At 41.4% G+C, this 12062-nt stretch overlaps 1 protein-coding gene across 2 annotated transcripts in view; it reads left to right on the top strand.

The window, feature by feature from the left end:
* TRIM33 (tripartite motif containing 33) overlaps positions 1-12062 on the top strand; it is a gene marked incomplete at its 5' end in the record, with an annotated part of 41636 nt that overhangs the window by 8605 nt on the left and 20969 nt on the right. For both annotated transcript variants that reach the window (XM_084220796.1, XM_084220795.1), the window contains 3 exons: positions 4540-4658; positions 6336-6483; positions 8837-8969. In XM_084220796.1, coding sequence (XP_084076922.1) covers positions 4540-4658; positions 6336-6483; positions 8837-8969 — 400 coding nt within the window. The remainder of the gene's footprint in view (positions 1-4539; positions 4659-6335; positions 6484-8836; positions 8970-12062) is intronic.

The raw sequence follows: 12062 nt of genomic DNA, 5'->3' as shown, positions 1-12062 counted from the left end.
ATATATAAAAGGTATTCAGAGAGTTCTGAGTTACAATAAAGAAAAATACTTGTGTTGCTGCTTCAGGTGTGAGTTGGGAGTGGTAGATTAAAAGCAGTTTTCATTTGAAATCTGAAGGTTTTTGCAGTGTTCCATCGTGATTTGCTGGGGGTTTTTTGCAGCCTTTCTGTGTTTAGGGAAACAAAATCAACTTTCCCCCTGAGTTTACTTGAGTTTGGTGCTTTGTGACATGCTTTGATGTCTGTGGTCTGGCTCAGTGTGCTTTATCTCCACCATAAGCAGTTAAAAGGATTACAGAGATGCTGCTCTCGTTAGTGTTCTTAAAGTCTTGGACAAATCAGGAGATCTAATTTGCAGCATCAGGAGATGTGCCTGCTGTTGTGTAACTGACAGTGAAATTTGTGTGCTGGCATCTCCCTGCTGGGGCAGAACCTTCTCCTGGGCTCTTCTGGGCTCCTTTGGTGGGAAGGGCAGGTCCTGGAGCCTCCAGGAAGGTTCTTGTTGTGTCTTTGGTTTCATTGCTCCTGCCTTGCAGGACCTGGGCTCCCTTCCTGGGACAGGGAGCATTCCTGGGATGTGCCAAAATTCCCATTTCCAGCAGTGTGGGCTCTGCTCCAGCTCCCAGCCACGTGCTGGGAGAGCTGCTGCCAGGGGCAGGTTCTTGTAGCTCCTACACATCCATCCCTGAGCACATTCCTGGTTTGTGCTTTGTGCTGCTCCTCAGCTCCTGAAAGGCTCCCTGGGAGTCTCCTCTTTCCTCCCTGAGTCACAGGTCCTGGCAGGGAGGAATGGCTCAGGTGAGGAGATGAAACCCATCTCCCTTTGAGCAGGCTTGGCAGTGCCAGGCAGGCTTTTCCTGCCTGCCCCATTGCAGACTGGCAATCCAAATTTCCAGATTGAAAAAAAAAACCCCAAAAACCTGGATAAGAAACTATTCCTGCTTCTCCCTTTAGGGAGGGTGAAAAGAAAAACCAAACTCCATTTGGGCTGGGTGCTGTGTGTGGCAGCAGATGGGGGACAGGGAATATGTGTGATTTGGAAATATTTTTGCTGTTCTGCAAAAGTGTGGGACCAAAAGCAGAATCTGATCTGAACTGCATCATTACTTTGGAATAGGACATAAGGGAAGGGGAAATGTGGTGCAGGGAGTTGTGGGAGAGGGATAATGAGTATTTTTGGTTGTTAGTGTTATTAATGATTATTAATGTTATTTTTTAGTTGGAGCTCATGGTTGTTACAGGTCTTGTGATAGAAACAAGTGGAAAAATGAGCAATATTGGTCCTCTAAAGTCCAACTAAAGAAGCTTGGAAGCCCATTCCTGTTATCTGCAGCTCCTGTAAAATAGGTCAGAATTTCCTGGGGTCTTTTAGGTCCAAAAGATGATTCTCCCTGAGTTTCTTTATGCAAGCACTGGTATCCAGAGCTGGTGAAGTTTGTAGGGTGCAGAATTGTTCTTTTTTGAGGACCTGAAGCAGAACTGTGTTGCTGTAGCTAATGCTGAGGGCAGGGTTTTGGTGACAGTGTTCTGTAAGGCACAAAGGAACTGCTGCACAAAGGGTTTCAGCCCCTGTGCAGGGTTTCACGTGGTGTGGTCAGAACTTCCTGAAAGAAACTTCCCCTTTCTCAGTTCTTTGCTTCAGTGCTGCTCTTGACCTCTGCAGCAACAATTTACAGCTCCAAAAAATCATATGAAGCCATCTCTGAGGATATTGGAAATGTGGAGGGTAATAATCAGGCTTGAGGGAGATCATAAACCAGTCTGACCTTCAGAATTTGTATGGATGTGTCTCATCCTGATTCAACTGGGATTTGAAAAATAAAATTGATCTTTAAACAGTAGTTTTTACTGTGTGCTAATGTTTTTGGAATGCAGAGTTACAGTGGGAATGTTTGTACCAAGACTAATGGGTTTGATTTGTTTGATGCAGAAAAACAACATAGTAAGTTCTGCTGGAGTATAAATAGGATGATACTTCTGTATTTACTTTTATTTTTTCATATAAAATTTTTTAAAAATTGAAACTGACAGTGAAAACTTGTTTTTCACAGAGGTTATATAAACATTTAAATCTTAGTTTGTCCTAAAATATGTTCTCACTAAACTTTTAGCAATAAACTTTGTTAGCCCACAAATAATCTCAAGATTTGACAGCTAAAAATCTTTTTTTCTATGTAAATGATATTTCAGTGTGATTTTCTCTACTTTTCCCTCCTGCCTTACAAAATTAGCCACATCTGTATCTTTTCAGTACATTTGGTTTCTAGTACAAATGGTGCTGCAGTAATTTGGTTTTTATTAGATTAAAAGACCAGGATATGAGATGTTTAGTGGCTCATATATTACTGGAAAGCTGCTGTTGGAAATAAAGGGTATTGAGATGTGAAAAAGGAGTGTAATGTGCTAAATGGGAATGGCAAAGCCTTGAATTTGAGTTTTGATCTCTTGAGGTTTGTGCAGAACACTGGGGGCACTTTGTGTGCAGGTTTTATTTGAAGGTGGAGGTGCAAAAATTGGGTGTTGGATTACCCCTGGGCAGAATCCAACCTGTGGGCTCTCACTTGGATCAAAAGCTTTTATTCAAGCTTTTATTGGTTTGGCTACTTTAAAACCACCCCAAAAGTTGCTTTACAGGAAGGGGTTTCATCTGTAGAATTTGACTTTTCTGATGTCTAGGGATTACAGATCTTGAGCTTCTTCTGTTTTGTTGTTTTCCTGAAATATTTTGTTTGTTTGACCCACTAAAAATCAGGTTTAGGTTTGGTTTGGTTTGGTTTGGATGGAGTAGTTTTAATGGTAAATATCTGAAATTTTTGTTCTGTAAGTGTATACACATCAGCTGCTGGGTGGCTTTCAGCTGGTGTTCCCTACAGAATTTTGTCTCTCAGTTATCAGAAAACCTCAAAGTTCTGCACATGGGGAAGGTTTCACAGTGTGTGAAAGCTCTTGGATGTGTGGCTGCTGCAGTACTGGTTATTTTTCATATCCTGCTTTTGAGATGTGTGTGGTTTGGTGAGACAGGGAATTTTTAGTTGGATTATTGCTGCTCTGCAGTGAATCTCCTGTGTTCTGAAGCCATCATTAATTTTAGCACTTGAAAAAATTAATGCTACTCCACTACTAATGTAATTAATCTCCCTGAAATGAGTCCTACTGTCCTAATTGAATATCCACAAAGGAGCTGAGCATCATTTAATTACACTTCTCAAAGTTGTTTTAGTGTGTAAAAATACCCAATGGCTTGGAAAGCTTCTTGAAGATTAAATTCTCAATAAATTGTATAGAAATTTAAGATCCATTGACACTTCTGTGAAGTGTGAGCCACTACCTGAGTTATAAATAACTTTTCAAACCTTTATGGGGGCTCTTCACAGACATCTTTAAATGTCAGTTTGGTTCATGTAGGAACTGCTTTGCAGCTCTGCTGAGGATTTAAAACTAATTTAGTGATTACAAAGGATAACAAAGCAGGATGCTGGTGTTTTATTGCTTCATCTGCCTCCCTGACCTCATGGAAATAGATTATATTAAAAATCTTCCTGGGCTACCTGGGAGAACTCTGAGACACACTTTGTTGTTCAGGAACATCCCTAAAGTCACCCCAGCAATCTGGGCACAGCCCGTTAGTGCTTGTCTTGAGACAGGCTGGACCTTAGATTGTTCTAAAAATTAATCTAAAAAAACCCCAAGTGTCTTGGGTTTTGTTATCTAAAATCAACAGGGAAAAAAATTAAATATTTGTTTAGGGGCAACAAATTACTTTGCTGAATAGGTAGGATTTTTTTTTGGGAAGAAATATGTAGGAAAAACTGGGTTTGATGTAGAAATTCGGAAAATTAGGGAAATCCCCAACAATGTGGGGCATCCTTTTCTGTAGAGGTTTTTTGGGATTAGTTGAGGGAATGTATTTTGGGATGAAACCTGTTCCACACCTGCACTGGCTGGTTTTTAATGACAATGTCAACCTGGAATCCTTTACCCAGGTGAGAGGAGGAGTGTGCTTTGTGTTTGGTGCTCTGGGCAGGTTGCTGTGAGAGTTTTGCTGCCCTGTGGGATATTGCAATGCTGTGAGTGTCCTGATGAAGGGGAGAGAAAATGATGCATCTGACTCTATGGATATCAGAAGGCTAATTAATTACTTTATTATATTATTCTATACATCTAAAACTGAATCTGCCAAGCACTCAACCCTGCACAGAGTCTTGTGACTGTCAGTGACAGACACACACCTGGCCCTGACAGGCCAAGAAAACAAAACCCCATCACTTTGGGTAAACAATCTCCATATTGCATTCTGCTTTTGCACAAACACAGGCACAGCAAACGATAAGAATTGTTTTTCCTCTCTGATATTCAGAGAATGTGAAACCCAGAAATATTCTTGGGAAGAATCGTGCCTTGCTTTTCTCTGTGAAGAGAAATGTGGGGCTGCAGTGGGATGCTGTGTTTGGCTGCACTGAGAGCCTGTGTTGGGCTGTGTTTTGCTGTGTTTTGCTGTGTTTTTCTGCCCTGAGAGCCTGTGTTGTGCTGTGTGTTGCAGTGGGGGTGATCAGGTGCCCCATCTGCCGCCAGGAGTGCCGGCAGATCGACCTGGTGGACAATTACTTTGTGAAGGACACCTCGGAGAGCCCCAGCAGCTCGGACGAGAAGTCAGAGCAGGTAGGGACTGTCCTGCCTGCCCAGCCTCTGCTCTCTGGGGCTGCCACTTCTCCTTGGGTGCCTTTCCCCCACCCTTGCTCTGCTCTCTGGGGCTGTCAGTGCTCCCCTGAGTGATTCTGGTGCTTTTTCCCCAACCCTGCTCTGATCTCTGGGGCTGTCAGTGCTCCCCAGGACAATTATGGTGTTTTTTCCCCACCCTCCTCTGCCTTTTCCCCACCCTCCTCTGCCTTTTCCCCATCTCTTTCTGCTCTCTAGGGCTGTCAGTGCTCCCCAGGACAATGCTGGTGGCTTTTCCCCACCCCTCCTCTGCTCTCTGGGGCTGTCAGTGCTCCCTAGAGCAATTCTGGTGCCTTTTCCCCATCCTTCCTCTGCCTTTTTCCTAATTCTTTCTGCTCTCTGGTGCTGTCAGAGCTCCCCAGGATGATTCTGGTGCATTTTCCCCAACCCTGCTCTGATTTCTGGGGCTGACAGTTCTCCTTTGGGCAATGCTGGTGCCTTTTCCACACCCCTCCTCTGCATTTCCCCAACCCTTTCTGCTCTCTGGTCCTTTCAGTGTTCCCCAGGATGATTCTGGTGCCTTTTCCCCAACCCTGCTGTGATTTCTGGGACATCAGTGCTCACCAGGATGATGCTGGTGGCCTTTCCTCACCCCTCCTCTGATTCCTGCTCCTGCCAGTGCTCCCCAGGACAATTCTGCTGCCTTTTCCCCATCCCTCCTCTGATTTCTGGTCCTGTCAGTTCTCCTTAGGACAATGCTGGTGCCTTTTCCCCAACCCTTTCTGCTCCCTGGGGCTGTCAGTGCTCCATAGAACAATTCTGGTGCCTTTTCCCCATCCCTCCTCTGTTCTCTGGGTCTGTCAGGTCTCTCCAGAACAATTCTGGTGCCTTTTCCCCAACCCTCCTCTACTCTCTGGGTTTGTCAGTGCTCCATAGAACAATCCTGGTGCCTTTTCCCCAACCCTTTCTGCTCCCTGTGTCTGTCAGCTCTCCCCAGAACAATTCTGGTGCCTTTTCCCCAACCCTCCTCTGCTTTCTGTGTCTGTCAGCTCTCCCAGAACAATTCTGGTGCCTTTTCCCCTCTGCTCTCTGGGTTTGTCAGCTCTCCCAGAACAATTCTGGTGCCTTTTCCCCACCCCTCCTCTGCTCTCTGTGTCTGTCAGCTCTCCCCAGAACAATTCTGGTGCCTTTTCCCCACCCCTCCTCTGCTCCCTGTGTCTGTCAGCTCTCCCCAGAACAATTCTGGTGCCTTTTCCCCCCAACCCTTTCTGCTCTCTGGGTCTGTCAGGTCTCTCCAGAACAATTCTGGTTCCTTTTCCCCATCCCTCCTCTGCTCTCTGGGTTTGTCAGTGCTCCATAGAACAATCCTGGTGCCTTTTCCCCATCCCTCCTCTGCTTTCTGTGTCTGTCAGCTCTCCCCAGAACAATTCTGGTGCCTTTTCCCCATCCCTCCTCTGCTCTCTGTGTCTGTCAGCTCTCCCCAGAACAATTCTGGTGCCTTTTCCCCTCTTCTCTCTGGGTTTGTCAGCTCTCCCAGAACAATTCTGGTGCCTTTTCCCCATCCCTCCTCTGCTCTCTGGGTTTCTCAGCTCTCCCCAGAACAATTCTGGTGCCTTTTCCCCCCAACCCTTTCTGCTCTCTGGGGCTGCCCAGGACAGTTGTGGTTTCTGTCCCCCCCAGGTGTGCACCAGCTGTGAGGACAATGCCAGTGCTGTGGGTTTCTGTGTGGAGTGTGGGGAGTGGCTGTGCAAGACCTGCATCGAGGCTCACCAGCGAGTAAAGTTCACCAAGGACCACATGATCAGGAAAAAAGAGGATGTGTCCTCAGGTGAGTGTTGGGTGTCACTTTGTCCTGCCTGCTCCAAGAGCTTTTTCTCTTTAAATGTTCAAAAAGAGGGGCAGGGTGATGGAGGTAACAACCAGCTCTGTGTGTTTGGGAAAAGTGCAGTAAAAAGTTACCTGTGCAAAATGAGTAGCTGTAAAAATAATGGAAGAAATAAATTTATAAGAGTGATACTTTGTGCAGTCTATTCCAATGCATTTGGAATGGATTTAGATCCATTCTTAATAATCTTTGTTTAGTACAACAAGTAACTAAATTGAGGGGCTGCAATCTGGAGAGCCAGTGGCATATTAATAATCTTATCCATTAACCAAGGAAATGAAATTACCCATTTTGTTGTATTTTGTTATGAGAACTAATTCTCCCTGTAGAAATGTATATATAAGTTTATATATAGTTATTTATATTTATATATAACCATATATTTTATATAGTTACCTTCAATATATGCTGCTACTTTGTATTGATATTGCTGAGCAAATATAGAATTTGAATCTATTTTAGATTTAATCTCTCAGTGAGCAAAATTTAATATGTGAAGTGTGTGTAGGGTTTGTTCAGGTGTGCAGCCTTATTAGAAATAAATTCTTGAATTGTTTTTTGATCATATATCATTTGCAGCCTATTGAGGTAATGTGGAAAATCATCTCAGAACAGGTCCAGGATATCTGGATTTTATCATTTACAGCTTGTTGAGGTCATGTGGAAAATGTTCTCCAAACAGGTCCAAGGTATCTGGATTTTAGATTAGAAAATTCTGTTTGTAGATGGGTTAAAAGTTCTGATTTGAAGACTTGTAGGTTCTCCACAATCATTGAGGAAGAGAGATGCCAACACTTTGCTCTCTTCATTTAAATTCATTTAAAATTAATTAAGATCTCCATAATTATCTTGTTGTATCCTTTCAAAGGAACAAACACTACTTTTCTTTCTAAAAATTGTTTAATAATATTTTAGAAGTTTGCTGTTGAGCTAAGTTCTTTTAACAGGGATTTTATTTCATTTGCTCTGGCAAATAAACCTCATTTTGGAGAGGCTTCTCTTTATGTCTTAATGAATATTTTTAATGAGAAATATTATCCAGTTAAGATTCTATGTATTAAGCCTCATAGATGAGAAACTCTTAAATTCAATCAAATTATAGGGCCCAAGAAAGAATTACTGATGTTTTTACAAAGAATGCCAAATTGTGAGTCTCAGTGTGACATTCCAGCTCAGCTTTCCCTTTGATACCTGCTGGGAAGGGGCTGAAAAGTGACTTCCAAAACCAGAAAGTTTATAAAATAAACTGTTATTAAACTAACTAGTTAGTTAACTGACTATTTACTTAAACTAACTAAATATTTTTTATATTTTAACTGATTTTTAAAAATATATAAAATATATAAATACTTTACATTATAATTTAAAATATAAAAATATTGTATAAAGTTTATAAAATAAAGTTTATAAAATAAAGTTTATAAAATAAAGTTTATAAAATAAAGTTTCTATTAGAAATTTCATTGTGATTGTGGGGAAGGGCTGCTCATTGCCTTTTTTTCTTCTCAGACACAAAGAGGTGCCCTGGAGACTTTAAATTTCTCTCAGTGAGTGGCAGCTGTAGGTTCATCAGCTCTTTCTTTACAATAACTTGCATGATATAACCAGCTTCAGAAACATTGGAGAGTGAGAGAAATTCATTTAAACCCTACCTGCTGTACCTTGCAAAGGCTGCTTTCCTCTTTGCTAAGCTCAAAATATCTTCAGAACACTCTGCAGAAATTTTTTAGTAAACTCAGAGCTATTTTTTGGCCATTATTTGTTATTTGGGGGTTTAAATAACTTTTAAGACAGGCAATATTTGCTTTGCAGTCCCCACTTCAGTTGTGTTGGACTAAATGAGGTGTTTGAAAGGCTAAACTGGAAAATCCATGGGGTAAAAAGGGTTTTAAAAAAAGATTTATAAGGTTTGAGCCATCCTTCAGTGTTTCAGAGGTGAAATTATATGGAATTAAATCTTTATAAACACATGTACACCGTGCTGGTGTTTGTGTGCAGTCTCACAGGGCCTGAGAAAAGATGAATAAATGAATAAAGGAAAATGAATGAATGAAGTGAAAACAGCTCTTAAGCACTGGCACTGTTAATCACAGAGTCAGGGAGGTTGGGAAGGAGCTCTGAGATCACCAAGTGCATCCCCTGACCTGATGTTCTCACCTTGACTTCAGCCTGAGAAAACACCTGGAGGTGCCTTTGCGAGTTCTTGGTTGTTACTGGAAGGCAGTTAGGTTGTTTTGCTCTTCAGATTGTCTCAATTTGATTTTAAAATGCACAAATGGTTTATTTTTAAAAACAGAGGCCGTGGGAGCATCTGGTCAACGTCCTGTGTTCTGCCCTGTCCACAAACAAGAGCAGTTAAAACTTTTCTGTGAAACCTGTGACAGGCTGACATGCAGAGACTGTCAGTTACTGGAGCACAAAGAACACAGGTACAAAAATTCCCAAATCTCTCTTAACTCCTGTGCTGGGCTGTCTCAGAGGATGAAGTGGCATTGATGGGAGCTGCTTGTGTTGGAAATTCTGCTGCTTTTACTCCTGCTTGGACTGAAGCCATCCCTTGCAGAGAACTGTGGTATTTTTTGGGTCCTCCAAGGAAGGGAGGAATGATGAATCTGACTCTGTGTTCTTATTATTTTATGATCTATAATATATTAAAGAATGCTATACTAAACTATACTAAATACAGCAAGCTAAAAGATAATAATGAAAAACTTGTGACTCCTTCCAGAGTCTGACACAGCTTGAAGTGATTGGTCATGAAGTCAAAACAATTCACATGAAACTAATGACACAATCTCCAAAGCAGCAAAACACAGCAGAACCAAATCAGATCATTATTGTTTTCATTTTTCTCTGAGGCTTCTCAGCTTCCCAGGAGAAAATCCTGAGCAAAGAGATTTTTCAAAAAATATGATGGTGACAGAGAACTGTGTGGAGTGATGGAAGCTTGGTCAGTTGGTTGAGCTTTGTCAAGTCCCCTAGGATGAGATTGAAACCAAGAAGGGCTGAGGAGGTTTGGTGTGATTCAGGTGTTCATTTGCCTGGCAGTTCCCAGGGCTATCTCTGTGGTCAGGACTTGATTGGAAATTCCTGCAGCCCTGAACACCTGGTGCTGTAAAAGAAGCAAAAGTGAGTGAGTGAGTCATGGCTGAGGTAATCCATTTTCTGACAGGGCATTTTTGGTTGTGCAACAGGGGAATTTTGTAAAGGAGACTCTAAATTTTGCCTCTTACATGAGTATATTCTTCTGGTGCAGAGGGGAAAAATGGTTTGGGTTTAGTTGGTTTAAAGTTGCCTCATTCCAGGTAAAAGGAAATGCTGGGTTTGCCTCTGCTAGAAAAGGATTTGGAATTTAAGACACATTCCAACTTCCTGCTCTTTAGCAGCTCTGTCTTGTAGTTGTTTGAATGTCTGAACAAATATTTTGCAGCGTTATAACAGAGAATCTGGGGATTATACATATTTATCAACCACTGCACCACTGCTTTTCCTTAACTCTTCTCTCTAAAGGTCTAATACTGAATTTAGTTCTGTTTTTCTTTTTTTTTTTTTTGAGAAAAACTATTCTGTTTTTCTCAGCATAGTGATTATTCTCAGATTGCTACAGCAGCCCGTGGCAAAGTTTTACTTTTGAAATGATTATTATTAAAATATTAACACCCTCAAATATTCCTGCTCTTTTCTTTCATGGCATAAATATCCTGGATGACTCACAAAGGGTTCTCTCCTGGGATATATTCACTAACTTGGTCTACTTGGTTTCTTTGCATCTGTTCTGTGCATGTTGCTGATGGATTAACAGATGGATTTTGTCCTACTTACCTGTGCTCTTCCAGAAGGAGAATTTGTTGTTATTAATGTGCTTTTTTTTTTTTGCAGAATATTCTTTCCATATGGTTCTGTGTGCAGGTGTGAATTACAGATGATTAAGGCACTGCTTTGTCTGCCTGAAGTACAGCTGAGATTTTGTGGAGAGTCATGCCAAGTGGAAAAAGAATTGATTTGAATCCCCTGTTTTCTTCTTAGCTGAAATCCTAATAGTTTACCCCAAAGGAGGGTGAATCAGCATTTGGCCTCCATGGGCCACTGTTCAGAGTCTCAGTTTTAGAATTCCAGAATGATTTGTGGTGGAAGGGACCTTAAAGATCATCCAGTTCCACCCCTGGCAGGGCAGGGATTGCTGGGGATTCTGTAGAAGCTGACAAATCTTTGGGCAGCCTGATGCTCTGAGATTCCTCTAATTTGGGTCATTTCCAGTCCACACACTTGGGAAGCTGGAAGTGCAATACTGGAAAAAAGCAAAGGATTTTGGCTGTAGCAAGAGCTACAGCAAAATTTTAGCTGCATGTGGATTTTTCACTTCTCCTCCAAGTGGAAATAGAATTTTGAACTTAATGAAAATCATTTCAGAAAATCAGCAGCTCCCAAACATTTCAAATTTTGCTGTCTTTGGGCTTGAGGAATGCTCCTTTTTTTTTGGTATTTTAGTATCTAAAATCTCGTGCTGCTGTCTGTCTGCAAGAACTTCAGACTGTTCTTAGAAAAAGCAAAATTCCAACAGTGAGAATGAAGAATCTCAGCTCTTGGAGTTCAGATTTGTCTGTTGCTGGTACCAACTGAATTAACAGGAGTAGAGTTGTTTTTGTTGTGAGTGATGTTCTTTGTCTGAGTCCCTGTTATCATGGTTGTGAGGCAATCAAATAAAAACTCTCTTGCTGGGAGTTTGCTGACAATCCAGACAATTTTTTCCTTTGGGTTGTAATGTTCTACATTGTGACAGAAAACAACACTAATTTCTTCTTCATTTTCTTTGGAAGATGGTGTAAATTGTTTCTAATGCACCTTATAGAATGCTTCATTAATTGCAGCAATTTTCTGCCAATTTGAATATTGGGAAAACATTGCCAAGGTGTTCTGGGACATTAAGTTTTTCCCTATTGTTAACAAATTACATTTCAGAGGCATGAAGTTTATTTCTTGCCAAAAACAAGACTTAGCAAGTTAGGAATCCTGGATTTTGAGCAGTTGATCAGAAATTCATGGAGCTGCTTTAATTTGAATTGCCCTTGGCCATTTTCAGCAGAGGCATTTTGCTTCTGTGGCATTCTTAATTCCAATATTTTAGGAAAAGGCACCTAATCCTGTTATTTTCCCTCAGTGTTGGAACTCACCCTCTTTTCAGATGAAGCAATGGAAAGTACCTTTGATAGCAGCTGTTTAGTTAAGAGCTTGGAAGGGAATATTCTTCACTTGGAAGCAGCAGAGGTGGAAAAAACTTGAAGTTTTTTTAATAGGGAAATTTTCTTCATATTAAATTAATACAGTCAAACATGAGCAATATCATCTCAGCTGAAAAACTGGGGAATTTGGGATCTTTTTGGGGATTGTTTTTAGTATCCTTTAATTGTGTTTAAGCTATTGGTGCATTTTCTTCATCAAACTCTGAGGATCCTGGGAAGGGAGGCACTGCATCCCTGTGTGGTTGGAATTGAGAATTTCCCACAGAGGTTCAGTCTCCTGGC

This window comes from Fringilla coelebs (genome assembly GCF_963513975.1).
Source record: "Fringilla coelebs genome assembly, chromosome: 23".
NCBI lineage: Eukaryota > Metazoa > Chordata > Aves > Passeriformes > Fringillidae > Fringilla > Fringilla coelebs.
This window is presented reverse-complemented; position numbering and strand designations above follow the sequence as displayed.